The 19369-nt window shown below is 43.7% G+C and overlaps 1 protein-coding gene across 1 annotated transcript; it reads left to right on the forward strand.

The window, feature by feature from the left end:
• The first annotated feature begins 2494 nt into the window (after positions 1 to 2494).
• atp10b (ATPase phospholipid transporting 10B) lies at positions 2495 to 18884 on the forward strand. The gene is made up of 22 exons (XM_061079119.1): positions 2495 to 2904; positions 6514 to 6718; positions 7249 to 7334; positions 7641 to 7747; positions 8830 to 8961; positions 9193 to 9320; positions 9616 to 9868; positions 10142 to 10341; positions 11645 to 11800; positions 12264 to 12387; positions 12502 to 12780; positions 12910 to 13010; positions 13098 to 13224; positions 13325 to 13509; positions 15092 to 15359; positions 15796 to 15872; positions 15954 to 16079; positions 16167 to 16367; positions 16749 to 16829; positions 16942 to 17046; positions 17266 to 17453; positions 18578 to 18884. The coding sequence occupies exons 1-22, from the start codon at positions 2495 to 2497 to the stop codon at positions 18882 to 18884; spliced, it is 3846 nt and encodes a 1281-aa protein (XP_060935102.1).
• Positions 18885 to 19369: the final 485 nt, after the last annotated feature.

Here is a 19369-nt window from a genome sequence, read left to right on the forward strand (position 1 = left end):
GATCCGTAGATATGGACACACTCAGTGGACTCAACTGTGGGCCACTGGCTGCAGGGGTCAGAAAAGAGAGACAGGAAGAGGAAGAAGATAAAGGGGCAAGAAGGAGAGCGATTCATCTGTCCATCCACGCCTTCATGCGTCCTCCCCTCGTTCTTCATAGTAACTGCGCTCCACTCGCTTCCTGACCTGACCAGTGTTACAGGCTTTAAATGGATGCTATTGAATATTTGATGGTGCGAAACACTGCATATTTAATATTTAAAGTGGGATTTTGTTCTTACGGGGAATAATGTGCAGCTAATGTTTGATTTTGAAGGAAAAGAAGAGCAAAAGAACACAAAAGAGCAGATACCAATGCAGGGGAAATGTTTTAACTGCGGAAAAAGCTGATGGACATTATGAATTAGAAATGTGAGACACAGAAAACCTTGAATATGCCTCAGTGGACTTTACTCATTAGCTCAGAAAGAAATGGAGGGCAACATAAGGCGTAAAACAGAGAGAGATGTGTGTCTGTCTGTGTGTGTGTGAGAGAGAGAGAGAGAGAGAGAGAGAGAGAGAGAGAGAGAGAGAGACGCTTCTTGAAGAAAATACTTTAAGTGCAAATAAAAAAAGCAAAGTGGTGTGTGAAAACGGATGTAACGCAACATGTAACCTTCTTCCAGGTTCCTGAGGAAATATATCGACATTACTGTTCTCCCTCAGTATAACAGATGTATTATCTCACTGTGGTAGACAGATGGTTTGTGCTAAATAAGTTCTCTCCCTTTCCCTCTTTTCAAAAAGGGCATTAGTGTTGACATGTGAGAGAGAGGGGAAAAGGCAGATGCTTTCTACTTTGTAGTGCTTCCATGTCACTGGAGTGATTAGGAATGCACAGACCTCTGCTCTATGGAATCATGTGTGTATGTGTGTTGTTTGCAAGAGTGTTTTTTTGTTTCCCTGTCAGTGTGTGTGCGCAGAGTGGACTCACAGCTGCGCCACTGTGCAGTCGGCGTGCCGGCCAAACCAAACCCAGCCAAAGCTGACTGGGATGAGGGAGAGGGTGAGTCTGGCACACTCGCGTCACACCGCTCCCCTGCCATACGCGTCGCTGATGGAAAAACATGCCGAGCTGCCAGGAGAGATGAACAAGTGTCAGCGGTTCAAGGACAAAAAACGGAAACTGGATAAGTCACCTGCAATCCATTGAATGGTGTCTGAAAAATGCCCATCAGATGTCCATCCATCTCCATTTGAAAACCATCCCTCAAAATTTGTCTCTGTTCTGTATCAAATACTAATCCTGTGCACGTAGTTTCATTATGATGACTTTCAATCACTCAATTTGAATTCAAGCACAATTAGTGAGCAACCCAGAACAAATCAGTCCTGTTCAACCTGGTTCGGCAGCCGGCTCTGGAAAAGACAACATATGTCAACACGAGGAAGTGGAAGGCATCCGACATGCATACCATCTGTGTAAGGAGCTGCTTTGTTGTGAAGCGTCACACATGTCTCACACACATACATGAAAGCACTTGCATTCACCCAGAGATCGTCAGCGGTTCCTGTGCTGACAGTGTTTGATTGGTCTCTGATAGAAAAAGTGCTGCGAATAGAAGCGCTGTATGAATGTGTGTATGAATGGTTGAATGTGACTTGTACTTGTGCTTTGAGCGATCGACAAGACTGGAAAAATGATATAAATCAAGTCCATTTACCATCTACATTTACCAACACCTGCTATGCTGAAGTGTCTATTGGCAAGAAATCTCTGACCGACCTCTGACCTCTCGGTAGGTAGGTGGGACAGATATATAAGCACAAATAAAGAAACTAATTTGAACTTTTCTTCCTCATCTATCAACACTGTGGACTGTATTCTCTGGTGTGGGGTGTATAAGGTCGCTCTGCTGTGTTCATTCACCCTCAGTTCTCCTCATGACCGACTGCACCATTATCAGCTGTAAATATTGGATTATCAACTCATTTGAGTGCTGTCTTTTTTTAACAGTGTATCAGCACATTTTTTGTATTTAATTTCATGCACCACATCAACGTGTAAAGTATCAATGACAGTAAAGACTCTTATCAGGTATCACTGACTCACATTTCTCTAACTTGAGCGATTATATTAAAATTTGAAATCGTGTTACTGGTTTAATCTTTCTGCTGAAATGAGATTATTGACAGTATAATTGAGGTGAGTCACTGCAGAAGTCACATTGCTAATAAGTGAGTGTAGTTAGCTGCCATTATTTGCCTCCTGCACAGGGCAGCAACAGCTTCATGGAAGGAATGCAAACATACCTGTCAATGCAAGGGGCGGACTCAGACAAGGGCTTGGTGTGCTGTTTTAACCTGGCATTGGGCCTCGCACTCTCACACAGAAGTGGAAGCACTGAGGAAGAGGTTGAACCCGAAGAGAGTCTCTTTGAGCTGTGGTTGTTATTGAGAGGATGGGAAGGAGAAGTTGGTGAGAGGAGGCAAAAGGAAAATAGACGGAGCAGCCATGACGTGGAGAAGCCCCCTGGCTGCGGTCAGGGATGCCCTGAGAGGTCAGAGGGCGAGGGAGAACGACCTCCGGACCTTGGCGTCCAATCTGCCTTACGAGGGACTGGAGAAGGCCAAGCAACCCAACCGCTACTTTCCCGGCAACGCCATCAAGACCACCAAATACACCCTGCTCCTCTTCATCCCCATGAACCTCTTTGAGCAGTTTCACCGTCTGGCCAACCTCTACTTCGTGGGCCTAGCTATTCTGAACTTTGTCCCTGTGGTGAACGCGTTCCAGCCCGAGGTAGCTCTTATTCCAATCTGTGTCATCCTGTCTCTGACGGCCTTGAAGGACGCCTGGGAGGACTTCAGGAGGTACAAGTCAGACAGGAAGCTCAACAACACACCGTGCTTCATCTACAGCAGGTAAACCACTCAAGTCACACACTGAATATAGTGTGCGCTGCCACATAATGTGGCAAGTGGAAGAGCTGCTGGTGCATTAGCAGCACCTCCACATATGTGTTTGTGATTCTTATCAGAGAGCGTGTTGATGTCTGTGCGAGTGTGTCGATCCTGCACGGTTGTGTGTGTTTTACCTCCTCTGCATTCCAGCACCCGTGGGAATTTTTGACTTAGAAATAGAAAATGTGTGGGAGATTATTCCTCTTTTGAAGAGCTGCACAACAATATCTCTCACCATCGCATTGTGCACATTTGAATGAATGCCTCATCTGGGTGTTACATCAGCAAAGACAGTAAGGTTAACGTTATCTATTTTTGAATTACTGGTGAAAAATGAATAATTCACAATGGAGGGTGAACAGTGTAATTTTCAACCCTTTCACTGCAGGGATTTTGAAGATAAGATAGAGGGGAGGGAATTTAGTTTTTTCTGAAGATGACGTGATGAAGACACCTCTGATGATGACTCGTCACAGATCTAAACTCTGGCAGGCTTCATCATCATTAACCAGCAGCTGCTTCCTGTCAAATAAAGTGCCCACCGAGGGTCAACAGCAGGGATGCTGGGAGGTGCAGTCTTAGCTCAGGGCGAGAAAAGCCTGCATCTCGTATGTGTGTGTTTATGTGTGAGTGTGTTTGTGGTGATAGGGTCCAGGTGGCCTGAAGTGCAGACTCCAGACGCAGCTTTGGACACTTCAGAGAACACGTCAGTCCCTCTGGGCCTGTTAGCCGACACTACTCGTCTCTGCCTCCCGCAATCAGATAAACAGCAGTTGAGTCATGAGCGTGCTCTGGCCGTCTCTCTCGTGGCTCGATCGCTGGGTGGGCATGCTAAAGCTTCATTTTGGGCTTGCAAAGATTAGAGCAAAATCGATTGGCTGGGATTTCTTTGAAGTATACAAATGTTTCAAGAGGAGGCTCGAGAATACATTTTGGGTTTTCCCCACATACTCGTTCACACGTCTTTGCCTTCATGTAAAAAGCTCACATGGAATGCAGTCAGATGAGAGGGATTTAACTCTAAGTCATCCAATGCACACGTACATTACTCATCACCGACCACCCACATGTGTTTTAACAGAGGTGTGAAGGGTGTTTGAGCATGACGAGCCTATCTTCAGGGTCATCGTTTCTATCTCGTCTCAATCTCAAACTCTTGTCAATCCAGCTGAGCTCAAGCGCACTGAACACGGAACACGCCAGCTGTTAAACATGCTGTTGTATGTCAATGTCAGTTTTACTGTGCGTTTACCGCAGAGCATTAAAACCACTCACCACATCTCAAACAGTCTGCTCCTGTCTGTCGTCCTCAAAGGTTGTTTCGCCTACACCATGTGTGAATGAGACATTACATGTTTTATATGTAGCATGTCACTTTATCTCAGGAATTGTTTTGTTCGGAAATTCTACATATTATCAGGTTTAAAAGGTCCATTAGGAAGGATCTGTTATCACTTTATAGCAACTTAATATACAAAAATATTTATTTCTGATGGGGGATTGGAGGATTAGACAAAGAGATATATTGTTTTGCAATACAGGTGAGACTCAAGAAAATACATTTATTCACTTTCCCTGCAAAGAGTTGACATGAAAATATAACAGCTGTCATTAGCTACGCAAAGAAGCTACAACCATAGCATAGCAAAGACTAAACAGCTGTGGAAACAACTAACATGGCTGTCAAATGCAAACTAAATCTATCTATCAGCACATGTTAAGCTCATTTATTAACACATACTATCCCATTTGTTTAATCCATATCAAAATGTGAGTGTGAAAATGACAATTCACCATTAATTGGGGATTATGTTCACTATGTTACTTTCACACCTATCTTGTTTCGTCGACACATTCAGACTTTTCAATTTATTCCGAAACCAAAATAGCAGGTGTGAAAGGTGCCTCGGACCACGGCCTGGACCAACGGACCAAAGTTTAGTGTGACCATAACAGTTGGTCTCAGTCTGGATCCAGATGAACCAGGTTTAAGGTTATTAACTGCGTGAGAACCCTTTTGCGAATAGTCTGCGAATACCAATCTGTCAACACACTGGCATCAAACACTCGCCCGTCTAGAAACCATTCACTGTCAAGTATGGGTAGACGCAGCCAGGTAGGTGATGACGACAGTACATACGTATGTCATATAAAAGTCTTTGGTCTGCTCCCTCAATTACTATGTGAAACAAAAACTAACCGGATTAAATGTGAACATGTAACAACATGGAGGTTTAGAGGTGCTAACCAGGATAGCTGTTTCCTTCTGTTCTAAGTCTTTGTGCTAAGCTAATCAGCTTTTGGCTTTAGCTTCAATTATACAGACATGTGAGTGGAATTCATTTAAATCTCAGCCAGGGAAACAAACAGGTGTGCTCCCTAAAAGCATTCCTTAAAGCAGATAGAAAGGTAGAAATGTTCTGGTCGTGTCTGGGGCGTGACTGAGTCTGTGACGTGAAAACACTCGATACACTTTTGAGAAATGGATCTCTCCTGTCAGCAGAGAGAACATTTTTACAAGCTGTCACGTAAATAATCTAAATTTAGTGCATAAATAGCATGCACTAAAAATACACACACACCCACTTGCTGCATTGCTTGAGGCGAGGTGTGGTGTTAAGTGGCCGCCACCTATTGATCAGGTCCTACATGCAGGGCAGCATACCTGCAGCTCTCTGTCACTGCTGGTGATCCAGCTTGATGTACAAGTTCAAACCAGAAATCCTGTGTCCGACTCTGTAACCGTGTGTTCCTGTAAAAGTCACCTCGCTGTGAAACACACAAACCACATCTGAAGCAAGGATATTTTCTTTCCTCGTTCGATTCATCTCCTGACTTAAGTGCTGGGAATTTTTTTTTTTAATATTTCATTTGACTGCATGAAGGCAAGGCAGTTATATTTATAAAGCACATTTCATACACATAGGTAGATTCAAGATGCTGCACAGAGACATTAAAGACAGCTTTTAAAAATAAATCAATTTAAAATGAAAAAGCAGATTTTAAAACAATTCCCAAGCTTAAATAAAAGAGATTTTTTAAAAGCGGAGAAAAGAGGTAAAGAGATAAGTGGAGGTATTTAAAAGAAAAGTCTGTTAGCAAATAAAAAAATATATTGATGGAGAAAAAAAAATTAACTTAATGAATAATAAAAAAAAAAAATGAAATTAGAATAAAATACAATGAAGCAGGGTCCAGTACCAATGCTGGTATGACCTTGTAAATAGTTTTGAAATGCCCTTCTTCTCCATGTGTAGATTTGAACCTGCGCACCACGAGCAGACCACTCCTCAGTGGTCTCAGGGGTCTCACAGGGTTGTTTTGTACTATCATGTCCGTCCTGGGGCTCCCTGGCAGCCAGTGTAGTGATTTAAGAACAAGGGGGATGGGTGCTGTTTTGAGACTTGATTTAAACTCTTACATCTGAGTTTTGTATGAGTTGTAAGTGCACAAACACAGACCAAATATACCAATAATGCTGATATTGTAGTTAATGAATATGACAATAACCATGGTCTTTGGACAATACTGCCTGTAATGGCTGTTGGTATCTGACACCTCTGAACTCAGGAGAGAAAACGAGTTTATGGAGAGGCGTTGGAAGGACCTACGAGTGGGGGATTTTGTGAAGATCGTCTGCAACGAGATCGTCCCAGCGGACCTCCTGCTCCTGTACACGGCGGACCCCAACGGCGTTTGTCTCATAGAGACGGCCAACCTGGATGGAGAGACCAACCTGAAGCAGAGGAGGGTGGTGCCTGGGATCTGCATCTCAGTGAGGCATATTTACCACAACTTGCTTTCGTTTCTTCTTTCCTCACAGTCTTCTTTTCCCATCTCAGCTGCCTCACCATTCCCCCGCCTTCTTACAGCATTAACCACACGTTAGAAGCAATTGTGACATGCACCTAAAATTACTTACTGTAACTGCTTTTCTTTTTCTATATGTTGAAGTCAGCTGTGACACACAGAGAACATTCATATACGTCCTGAAAATGAATATTTTAAGAAGTAGCGATTTAGTTGCACTTAAACGGCACTTACCTAAGCACTTTGTAGTTTGGCTTCCTAGAAGAAAATTGTACTTTCTTGTTTCTTGTTGTTCGGGGTTTGTAACCTCATGGTTGAAAGCAGTAAGTTGCTTTGGATAAAAGCGTCAGCTAAATGAAATGTACTGTAATGTAATGTAGACCACAGCTGTCGTTCTTGCATGAAATAATCATTATGTCATTCTTGAAATTCAGGTTACGTTACATTTACAAACTTTCTGTCTACCTGTGGTGACTTCATCTTCTCACTTCCCAGGATCCTGAATTTGAACCTGAAAGCTTCAACAGCATCGTAGTGTGCGAGAGGCCCAACATCAATCTGAATCATTTCAAGTGTTATGTGTGAGTATCAAATACACAGATCACGTCGACCCCCAAACAGCTTCTTTGAGCCTTTCAGAGCAGCCGAGCAAAACTAATTCCAACCCACTCGATGCACTTTCTGATGCTACCAGAGGCATTATTGTGGCTGTAATAGACTATAATCGATTTCCTCAGGCACCACAGGCCTTACAGATGGTCTACCCATGCTGTCCAGGCATGGCCGTAAAGCAAGAGAATTGCTAATGGGGTGTATATATAAGAAGTAATGAATATCTAACACGATCTGACAGTACAAAGGAGGTTTCTCACTTTCTCTTGCTGCAGAGAGAACCCTGATAAAGAGAAGGTGGGCGCTGGACTGGAGAGTCTGCTGCTTCGAGGCTGCACAGTGAGAAACACGGACCATGCTGTGGGCTTTGTGGTGTATGCAGGTATATTCTTTACTTTTCAGCTGCTGTAACCTTGAGCTTTGTTTATGTTCAGGGCCATAGCCTGCGTGGGCTGACGTCATGAATCAAAGTTTCCTTAACACAACCCCAACCCCAACCCAAGATTCACTACTACCAAAAAATCTAATATGTTGTGTTTTTACAAATTCAGTCCTGTCATGGCAAGCAGTCAAATAAGGCTTACCTTTGGCCTCGCTAGCAGCTCTATGAGTCACACAGTGTGCAACTGAGGCTGATGGTTATGTCATTAGTTTTGCAGGTTTTAAGTCATAAGCAAAGTTTTGGGCAAACTGAACTTTCGACCTGTCGATAAAACTAGATACAAGCTATATGATCCCCAATTACTTTGATTACTATGACTCACCCTCTGGGAACCACGTCTACACAAGTTTTGTGCCAGTACCTCCTAGTTATGTTGAGATACGGTCAGTCATTAGATACGTGTAAACTTTAAACTGCTGGAGAAATTAGACAAAGAATTAAATGATCACTAAAGTCCCTAGGATTCATCCCCTGGGGACCATGACTGCACAAATATTTTGCCAGTCCCTCCCAGTAATGTCTAGACACATCGATTCATTCCATTTAATTTCAACTTTGAGCTGCCAGAGTTATGTGATGAAAAGTAACGCCTAGAGTCATAAGCATTCATCCTGTGGGGAACATGACTGCACATATTTTGTGCCGGTCATTCCGGGTCATGTTGAGATACAGTTATTAATTTAATTTAATTTAATTTTAACTTTGAGCTGCTCGAGTTATTCGACAAAAAGTAAGAAAATTGATATAAAGTCACAAATAATTCATCCTCTGGGGAGCATGACAGACTGTATAGAATATTATACCATGGCTGGAACAAAGTAGTGGACCAACCAAATGTGTAACTAACATGAAACCATCAGATCTGCATGAATGTTACAGAGGACATGACCTTAGTGTCTGTAATCGTAGCCACAGCTCTGCTCTTTTGTCATGTTTGAAGATAAATTTAAATTCATTGTGTTCACTGAGCATGTTACATGCCTGCTGGTAAGTGAATCAACACCTTCTGAACCCACCTTTAGGACACGAAACCAAGTCCATGCTCAACAACAACGGTGCGAGGTACAAGCGCAGCAAACTAGAGCGGAAGCTGAACACAGACGTCATCTTCTGCGTCATTCTCCTCTTCGTCATGTGTCTCATCGGGGCAGTAGGTCAGTGATGAAGTGCATAACTTAACTATAAAACCACCTTGCTGACTGGTTCATGATTAATGCTTTCACATTTATGAGGGGATGTTTAATTTTCAATCCAGAAAAAAACTCAGGCACTTTGGCCACAGGCCCAAACTCAGGGAGGAGACAGGGGAAGGTGTGGCGCCAAAAATAGCTCTCCTCCCTGCGAGTCGCACGCTGTGATTAATCCCTCTGTCCTCCCACATGCAGGTCACTTCTTATGGCTGCAGGCCCTGCCCACTGTGCCCCCTTACCTGGTCCCCCTAGGCACGGGTCACCTGGACAGTCCGGCTCTGTCCGGCTTCTACATGTTCTTCACCATGATCATCCTGCTGCAGGTGGAGGAGTCTGACTGTGTGTCACAGAGTAATCAAGACTAAAGGCAGTGTGTTTTTATTAATATGAAAATCCTTAAATTACTCCTCTCTCTCCTCCTGTCTCCATTACTACCCCCTCTTTTCTCATCCATCTTCTTTTTTCCTCTTCGTTCCCTTTTTTAAAATTGGTATCGCACCTTGCAATCTCTTCTCTTCACATTTCTCCGACATACTTCCTTTCTCTCATCTTTCCCCTTTGTCTTTTGCATTTGTTACTTTCCATCTCTCCTCTCCTCTCCTCTCCTCTCCTCTCCAGGTCCTGATACCCATCTCCCTGTACGTGTCCATCGAGCTGGTAAAGATCGTTCAGATTTTCCTCATCACCAATGACATTGATCTGTACGATGAGGAGACCGACAGTCGCATGCAGTGTAAGGCCCTGAACATCACAGAGGACCTGGGACAGATTGAATACATCTTCTCAGACAAGACTGGCACCCTCACTGAAAACAAGATGGTGTTTCGCCGATGCTCCATTATGGGCACCGAGTACCCACACAAAGAGAACGGTAAAATTTCACATTAAGATATCTTATTTTTTTAAAAGAGCAGTTAAGGAACCCAGCACTGCTTTGCATACAGGCCATTATGGATTAAATTACGGACTGTTTTTTCCCCTTATAGATACATTTTGAAAAATCAGGCATGTTTCAGGGACAGATATTTATGAGTGTGTGTAATTTGGTGCAGATCCAAGGTTTCCACATTTGAACATAACCTGACATATAGGACACAGACAGTGCCTATTGTTTGTAACAACATGGTTTGGGGGATTTTTACAGCCATCCGTCTGACTGTCCTTGATGAGGCGGAGTCAGAGGAGGAGGTCATCTTCAACCAGCGGCCACAACCCTCACGCACTGGATGGTCCCTGGACCCTGAGGACAGCAACCCCAAAGACAAACAGCATCCGGCCTGCAGCAGACACAAGGGCAGGGTCTTAGGAAATGCCCAGAGAGACGTGGCCTTCAGTAGTCCACTGGTAAAATGATCGCTCAGGAAGGGAAGAAGAGGCAGATTATTTCATTCACAGTGGGGGGTGATTATGGCTTAATGGTCATCAGCTCACCTGAGAGCTCATGAGCACAAACATTGTCTGTTCATCCATTTATATTTTTTAAATTTCTTTCGGCAGCCAGCCAGACCTGAGAGATCCCAAATGGTCCATGTACATTGTGTTGTTTGTGACCCTTGACGCAAACCACTGCTTACTTTTGAAAGAGGAATCAAATTCAAAGGTTATAAGAAATCCAGAAAAATAATAAGTTGTGTAGCAGATTTTTTATTTGTGATACCTTTCTGGGGTCTAAAGAAGCAGTGCTCAGGGCTCTCATCAGTCTGACAGTTTATAAAATGTTTGTAAAACTTTGGTTTTCTTTGGCTTCACGTGGAGTTCAACTTTGGTGACCCGCAACATTCGCCTGCATCTGCTTATATGTGACCGTGCCCTTGGGAGACAAACTTGACAGATTGCTAGTTGATCACAAAGCTGACAAAAATAATTTAAACATAGAAAATTCAAAGAAATTAGATAAAGACTAAATCCATTTGTCACAGATTTTCCTATGGGTAATTAGCAGCATAAATACAAATGTATTAAATCTGATATTTAAAAAAAATTGAACTTGCCTGGTCCAGTTTCAAATTAAGAGCCCTCTCCTTACATGTATTATTTCATATCTGTCTCCAGACTTAAAGGACGTCAAGCTGCCACTTGTTTACCCAAATCTCTCCCCTTCTTGTGTCAGAAGGCCTCATGGTCCCAGTGCCCACTGCAGATGGACGAGCTGCTAGGTGTCTGTGAAGAGCACATCCATTTTGGCTCAAAGCTGCCCGTGTCTGTGACGGGACACATGGTCCTGCTGGGCACCATTTGGCACAAAGCACTGACATCACATTAACTGTAAACGTGCACTATAGATTAGTCACTGTTAGTATACAGGTACAGTAGCTCTGTGTCTATTTTTGTCCACAAAGACCTGGAAAAACTGAGACAGAAGACGGCAGCACAGGGTCCATCTTTAGTTCTCCTCATGCTGTGTCTCTAGCCGAGCAGAAACGCTCTGCGAATGAAAACGTCCTCTTTTCTTTTCCTTTCCTTCCATCTGTGCTTCTCGTAATCCTTCCTCGCACATGGACAAAACAAAACCGAAGGAAAAGGTTAAAAGCTTAAAACTTTCTCCCAGTCCTGTCGCATCAAATCAGTGAAAGCCAAGTGTAAGCAAGAACAAGTTTATCAGCGTGAGCTTTTAATTAACAAAGTGATTAACTTTCTACTCCAACAGGAAACTGAGGTGATTCCAGACAGGAAGCTGCTTCAGCAGATTAGCGGGGCAGAGTGCAGCGGCAGGCAGCTGATAGATCCCTACCTGGACTTCTTTCTGGCTCTCGCCATTTGCAACACTGTGGTGGTTTCCATGGCAACAGCTTCGAGACAGAGGGTGAGGGCTCAGTTTGCTGTGACTGTGGACGGGATGTACAGATGAAGTGCAGAGTCAGGAACGAAAAGATGGATGAAGGATTTGTTCTGTCGAAATTCTCAATGTGCAAAATTAAACTGCAACATATGAAATCTTATTGACCGCAAATGTTTAGTTTAATTGTGACAGTTTTCTTCAATGATTTGGCTCCTCTGTGATCAGTGGTTGGCACAAATATCCATCATCTTTAAAGCCCGGTTGTAAATGTTCTGAGTCGTCACTAAATTAGCCCCAGTATTAATGGTTTCTCCTGACTGTGCTGATCTGGGGTCTGGCAGATCGGAGAAATCAGAGCGTTTCCCTTGAGTTTGAAATTAAAGAGTGGAGAAAAGATGACACCTTTGTTTTTGAGACGTCTATTGTGTTTTCATATGTGTGTGTGTAGGTACAAATAATCACTTGACATAAATATTCCTTCTTTCAGAAGAGTTGGCTCCCACACCACGGACACACAAGCAACCCTCTGGACACTATGTCCAGCCTGGTGAAAAGAGCCGGCTCTTTCTGCCACATTTTCACCTCCGGCCAGCGCAAACCAATGCAGAAGCGTTCCCTCTCAGAGGACTCAATTGAAGAGGAGAATATTAATCCGCCTTTAAAGATGGAGACGACTGAAAAAACAAATTACAACAAAAAAACACGTTTGCCCTGTGCAACCTCAGATAAGCTCAGCTACGAGGCGGAGAGTCCGGATGAGGCCGCCCTGGTGTACGCGGCCAATGCATATGGCTTCACTCTGTTGGCCCGCACCCCCGACAGTTTGACGGTGAGGCTCCCGTCTGGGGAAGACCTGGTGTTTGAGGTGCTGGACACCTTAGCCTTTGACTCCAACAGGAAGAGAATGTCTGTGTTGGTGCGACACCCGATCACCAGAGAGTGTGTGCTGTACACTAAAGGAGCAGACTATGCCATCATGGAGCTGCTCGGCAAACCGTACGCAGGTGTGTGCCAGTGGAAGCATATTCACACACTTTCATTACATTTTTCACATTAGCCAACACGGTGACTCCCTGGGCCACTTCCTAACTCAAAATGAAGCTATATAAATACACCTGTCTTATTACTTCCAGAGAACCTCAGTGGGAGCCGGAAGAATATAGCAGCTGATACTCAGCATCACCTTGACTGCTACGCTAAAGAAGGGCTGCGGACACTTTGCATCTCAAAGAAGGTGCATAATCAGATACGTTATATGCACCAGCATCGTGTTCTTAAACAGCTCGAGCTCTGTTTAGCATTTTCTCTGTGTGTGCTGCAGGTTGTGAGTGACAAAGTGTATGAGAGCTGGTCACTGAACAGACAGAGAGCTCAGGCTGCTATAGAAAACAGAGAGGAGCTCCTCATGGAAAGTGCTCTGCAGCTGGAGACCAACCTCTCCCTGCTGGGTAACATACATCATTCATTAATTCAAGGAACCCGTGAACACATGCTGCATGTTTGTGTGATGAGCACAGCGGGTAACTTTGGACATATGTCCTCCTGTAGGGGCGACGGGCATCGAGGACCGTCTCCAGGAGAATGTCCCAGACACCATCGTGGCGCTGCGGGAGGCAGGGATCCAGGTGTGGGTGCTGACCGGTGACAAGCCGGAGACAGCTGTCAACATCAGCTATGCCTGCAGGCTGCTGGAAGAGGAGGACCTGGTGATTAACATGAGCTGCAAAAACAAGGTGAGGAGGCCGCTGTCTGCCTCACTGAAGGTTGACTGGTGGATTCAGAGCTGCTGCTCCCAACCGATGATAAATGTGTCTCTCTCATATATTTCTAACAATAAAAGCTAGTCTGAGTAAATCAAACATAATATACAACTTGTTATGCCAAACTTTATTTAACAGTAAAAAGTGGAAATTAGGTTTTTTTCGAAATAATGTAACCTTAAATGATGTCACTTTTTCTTCAACAATCAAAATCAATATCAATAAAATTATATATTCAATTTAATTATATTTTACTTGAATAGCGCCAAATCGTAACAAACATTATCTCAAGGCCCTTTAAGGTCAAGAGCTCAAAATTGCAGAGAAACCCAACAGTTCCCACTTTGTAGTAGTAATAGTTTAGGAATGTAAGATTTGATAAATTATCACTCTGTAGAAGCTGTAATGATTACCTTTAGATGTTTTGCTCCAAAATCTACTGAAACCATTATTGATCATCCAAATAGTTGTTGTTGTCTCTCATTTGACAAATCAGTTAGTTGACTCATTTTAATCCAATGTTTATGCCTGAATTAAGCAAATCAAAGAAAACAAGAAACACAAATGCAGCCGTTTTAAAGACAATAAACTAAGACGTGATTTATATTTCACATACTGCCCGAGCCAGAGGGCAGGTTTTTCTTTGAGTGGCTATTCAGGACAAACCACGTGTTTTCCAAGCAGCAAGCTCAAGAGGTTTTAACTCGGAGCTCGTCTCCTTTCAGTTTAAGTGGCCACATCTTTTTGACCACTTTAACTTAAAGGTCAAAGCCTCACATTTGGATCGGAGAGACATAAGGGTGTCAGGTTTGTGGGGAGGGGGGGTCCCCTGGCTTCTCTGAGGTCATTAAAGACCTGGTCGCACAGGAACGAGCCCTTCATAACAACCTGACCATGTCTAATCATCCCCGGCCTCAAATAGACCACAAATTACCTGTCAGCTCCAACGGATACGCGGGGATTTTTCTGGAACAAAGGGGCCGCTGCGCTCCTCTCAGACGGGACCAGTCATTGATGATGAATGGAGCCGGCTACCCTCCACACAATGCCTCACGCTTTCATATCTAATTGCCAGTCTAATATTCAACCCTCAGAGGAAATACCCCTTCTCTCATGATCCAGAGTGGAGGCATCTTGGTAATGAACTTTTTTTAAACCACTGTAACTCCACGACCACCTGAGGGCTGCACTCCCACCATTATCACCCAACCACACCTAATGAAATTTAGTCGGCATTAGAAAGATCAGATGGATAAAAACAGGATGCGACCCATTTTTCAAATCTTGTTAGTTTTTCCTTTTGGCTGAGAGGCAGGAGTTATTTACAGACAACAGCGATGAGTGTGAAGGGACCAGAGCTTGGCAACTGCCTACACTCAGACATTACAAACATGACTCCACATCATAAGTGATGTCTCTTACCAGCAAACTCCACAATCTGCAGAGGAAGAAACTCAGATGTATTCAGTTAACTGTCACAAAACACCAATGAAAACCAGCAAAACTATACATTTAAAAGCTGCGTGAAAATGATAATGTAGATGTTGTTTTCCAGCTCATTTGTACATCCATCCTGGACAGTACTCTGGAGGAGGTGAGGCGGTACGCGGCGGACCCTCGTAACGTGGACACGACCCCAGACATCTCTCTGGTGATCGACGGCCTCACCCTGGCCATGCTACTGTCCCCGGACCTGCAGGACCGCTTCGTGGACCTGGCGAAGCGCTGCCGCTCCGTGCTCTGCTGCCGAGTCACTCCATTGCAGAAGAGCAGCGTGGTGAAGCTGGTGCGCGAGAAGCTCAAGGTCATGACACTCGCTGTTGGTGAGAAACCTCGGTTGAGCAAATAATCCTGGAAAAGCTAGCTAGGAGGATGATATGATTTATGAACCAGTTGCTTTAGGCAAAACAATTTCCCCCTATCTTTAACATTGCCAGATTGGGGTCCTTTGACGTTAGCACCTGTTTCCCAAGGACTAATTCATGGATATTGATGGCAACAAATGGCATTAAAAGGAACATATATCTATGAGTGTGTATCATTTAGTGCAGTGTCATTAGATTTAAGGACTGCTGGGCCTTGGTGGAGGTATTCCCTCTACTGAGTGCCATTCTGGTTAATTGAGGAGTTTTGCATAAACCTCATATTAAATTCCTAAATAAATGAAATAGTTCAATAGTGAAATAGTGAAAAACGTACATAATACAAGACTTTCTTTAGTAACATGTTATTGAACTGATATCCTCTTTGTGGCTTCAGGCGATGGTGCAAATGACGTCAACATGATCCAAGCAGCTGATATCGGCATTGGGATTTCGGGTCAGGAGGGCATGCAGGTCTGAGGCTTTGAAAATGTTGTGTTCCCCCCCCGCTCCTCTCACTGTCCAAGACATATGACTCCAGTTTGTCACCCACAGGCGGTCATGGCAAGTGACTTCTCTATATCTCGCTTCAAACACCTGAAAAAACTCATCCTGGTTCACGGACACTGGTGCCACACACGACTGGCCAACATGATCATTTACTTCTTCTATAAGAATGTGGTGAGTCCTGTCTCTGTGCATCTGATCGTCTGCTGTCTGATTAAACACACACCCATCTAATCATGTGCAGCTCCGTGTGTTCCTCAGGCCTATGTGAACCTCCTGTTCTGGTATCAGTTCTACTGCGGCTTCTCCGGCACGGCCATGATCGACTACTGGCTGATGATTTTCTTCAACCTCTTCTTCACCTCCGTACCGCCCGTCATGTTCGGGATAATGGACAAAGACATCTCTGCAGAGATGCTGATGGGTGTTCCTGAACTGTACAGGACTGGACAGGGTACAGGGGTCAGTGACACGTGTATACCTATGCCAAGGCCCAACAGTTCCCTTAAGTTCAATCAAGCTGCAATAAATTTCACACACTCATAGAAATCTGCTCCCTAAACATGTCTGATATGTTTTATTTCATCATGAATCATGAATTATCCCGTGTGAAATCAGTGAAAATGTTCAAAAATCATGTAATGTAAAAAAAGAGATAAAAGCTTGTTCCAGCTTGAGTCTTGCTTATAAACAACAGACAGACAGACAGACAAAGGTGACAACACCTCCTTAAATGGTGAAGGTTAAGATCTGATCAATGGCTACATGTTTATGACATTATGCCCCTGATCGTTTGGTTGTTGTACTGTTTTGTATTTATACTAATACGTATGTTTTTTTTAGGAATACAACCCAAAAACTTTCTGGATCGCCATCCTCGATGCCTTCTATCAGAGTCTGGTCTGCTTCTTCATTCCATACTTGGTGAGAGAAACATTTTCACTTGATGCGTCTGTCACGGTGCATCCTCTGAGTTATTTTACTCCGTTTTCTGCCTAAAGTTTGACAACAAGTGTTTATGTTTTTTCTCCCTCAGGCTTACCAGGACTCAGACATTGATGTTTTTACCTTTGGAACTCCTTTGAACACAATCTCTCTATTTACCATCCTGCTGCATCTGTCAATAGAGATCAAAACCTGGGTGAGTGCTGACCTGATGGATATCTATTTCTAGATACGATCACCTCAAACCTCCAGTGAGCCAAAACGCTCATTGAATACTTTCAGTCAGTCTGCATTTGTAGGCTGTTACACATCTTGAAACATTATCCAACTTTTTCAAATAAATGCACCAGAACCACTGATGGGACTGTTGTTGGTAGAGTTTGTCTTATTGCTGCTCGATGCATCTGCCCTGCAGACGGTGGTTCATTGGGTGGTGATGCTGGGCAGTGTGGCGGTGTTCTTCATCGTGACGCTGGCCTACAGCGCCATGTGCGTCACCTGTAACCCTCCGTCCAACCCGTACTGGATCGTCCAGAACCAGATGGCCGACCCCATGTTCTACCTTGTCTGCATCATCACCACTGTGGTGGCTCTGCTGCCCAGGTACGATCAGTCCAGGTTTTTTTCCTGCATGAATCTTTTATCCCCAATGGACATTATGAAAAATTTTAAGAGGACTGTTATTTATTATTGTGTGTAATCTGGTTCCTAAGAGAAATCTGGATCCTGTGAATTTAAATGTAGTTTCCCAAGGGAAGTGTTTGTTGGAGGTTTGCACTCAATTTTGTCCAAAACTCATACATAAGCAGCATCAGTTCCTCCAGGTTTCCCTATTGTCTCCTCACGTTTCTCCTCTGGTATATGTACAAATCATGATTTATTTTTAAACAAACAGTCATAAACCTTGACTGTAAAATATAAAATGTTCTTTTTTCAATAGATAGCAACCTTTAAGATACAGATATAGAGAGAGTGGTAGATCACTTCATGTTGCTGATGTATGTATATTTTTTCCTAATGGTAACCAGGGTACCAGAACATCACTACTTGTGTCAAGCCAGGAAATAAATAGCTGCCAGTCTTATCAGCACAGGTCATCGGTTTCTAGAAAAAAACAGCATATCCCCACATCGGAGAAGCAGGAACAAGTAAATGTTTTTGCTCGTTGACTCAAAAAATGAACTGATTCCCATGATGAATCTGAGGGGTCACAATGGAATTCAATGGAATAAGAAAGAAGAACTCTGTTTAATACAAGTTCATTTTTCTTTTGCATTTTTTAACTATCAGAAGATTTAATCATTTAGGCCCCTAAAGGTTATTTAGGAAAAACAATCATAAATACGTCTGAACACGCAGATGATAACAGATGATGAGGGATCAGAATTGTAGGATATCTAAAGGATATAAGTCAGAGAGATCAGGAGGCACCCTCTGCCCGTTTAATCCTATTTACCCCTTTATTTATGTATTATTTAGGGATACACATTTGACTCATACAGATCATTACATTCTGAGATAGTTATGGTGCAAAGACAGTGGAGGCTGATTTCTAATAAATAATGTTAATTGTGAAGGTCAGGAATGACTGCACCACGGCTCTGTCTTCCTCTCGCTTGGTGATGCGTCTGAAAGTGCTGATATTTAGAGGGAATGCTCTGATTTACATCAAAGGGCCGCATATTTTTCACTGGCCTACTTTCTCACCACCACGCTCTCTCCCCCAGGTACGTGTTTCACGTGCTGAGGGACTCTATCGCCCCCTCCCCGATCACGCAAGCCAGGCATCTGGACCGGCTGGACCCGTCCTCAAGGGACCAGTGGATCAAGGAGTGGAGGAGCTTCAGGGGCGGAGGGCATGTCAAACGCTCCAGGCTGTCTACCCCACCCTCTCCCACCCTGGAGACCCCTGTGGACATTTATCCCCAGTCTCCCACCGCCTCTGATATCACGGAGGATGATTTTACACTGAATGTCATCACAAACTATCAGAGGCCCGAACACACAAGGAACAAAGATGTGCTGGCATCTTGACGGGGAACAGCAGCCTGGTTATTTATTTAGAAAAATTGTAAATAATCCGCATTGGCTCATAAGTGGAGACATCCCAGTGCAATGTCTCCTTTTGTGGGGGTGGGAGAGGTGGTCTTACATAAATGCAGTTAGAAAGAATTACTCCTCTTCTTCTTCGACTGGTGGCAAATCATCGATTAAGGTGATGTGTTCGTTTTGTAATAAACAGCTCAACAAAAAGCAGGCAGGCCCTCTCCTCTTTACACTCATCATAACAAGCTGCCACAGTGAACACATAAGCCTGTTACTTTCCTGATGGGTTTTCTGAGAACGGTGGTAACCCAATTAGATATACCACCCACCCCTCCAAAAAAAGTGCCACTTTCCCAGAACAAAATGCTTAGCTGGTTTAATGTATTCCGCTCACCTAGATACCCTAAACAGTCGCAATGCATCCTGTCACTGAGGCAGACACACAGATTTTTCAATTTAAATTGCCTGAATGA

The sequence above is a fragment of the Limanda limanda genome, chromosome 10, assembly GCF_963576545.1.
Source record: "Limanda limanda chromosome 10, fLimLim1.1, whole genome shotgun sequence".
Classification (NCBI taxonomy): Eukaryota; Metazoa; Chordata; class Actinopteri; order Pleuronectiformes; family Pleuronectidae; genus Limanda; species Limanda limanda.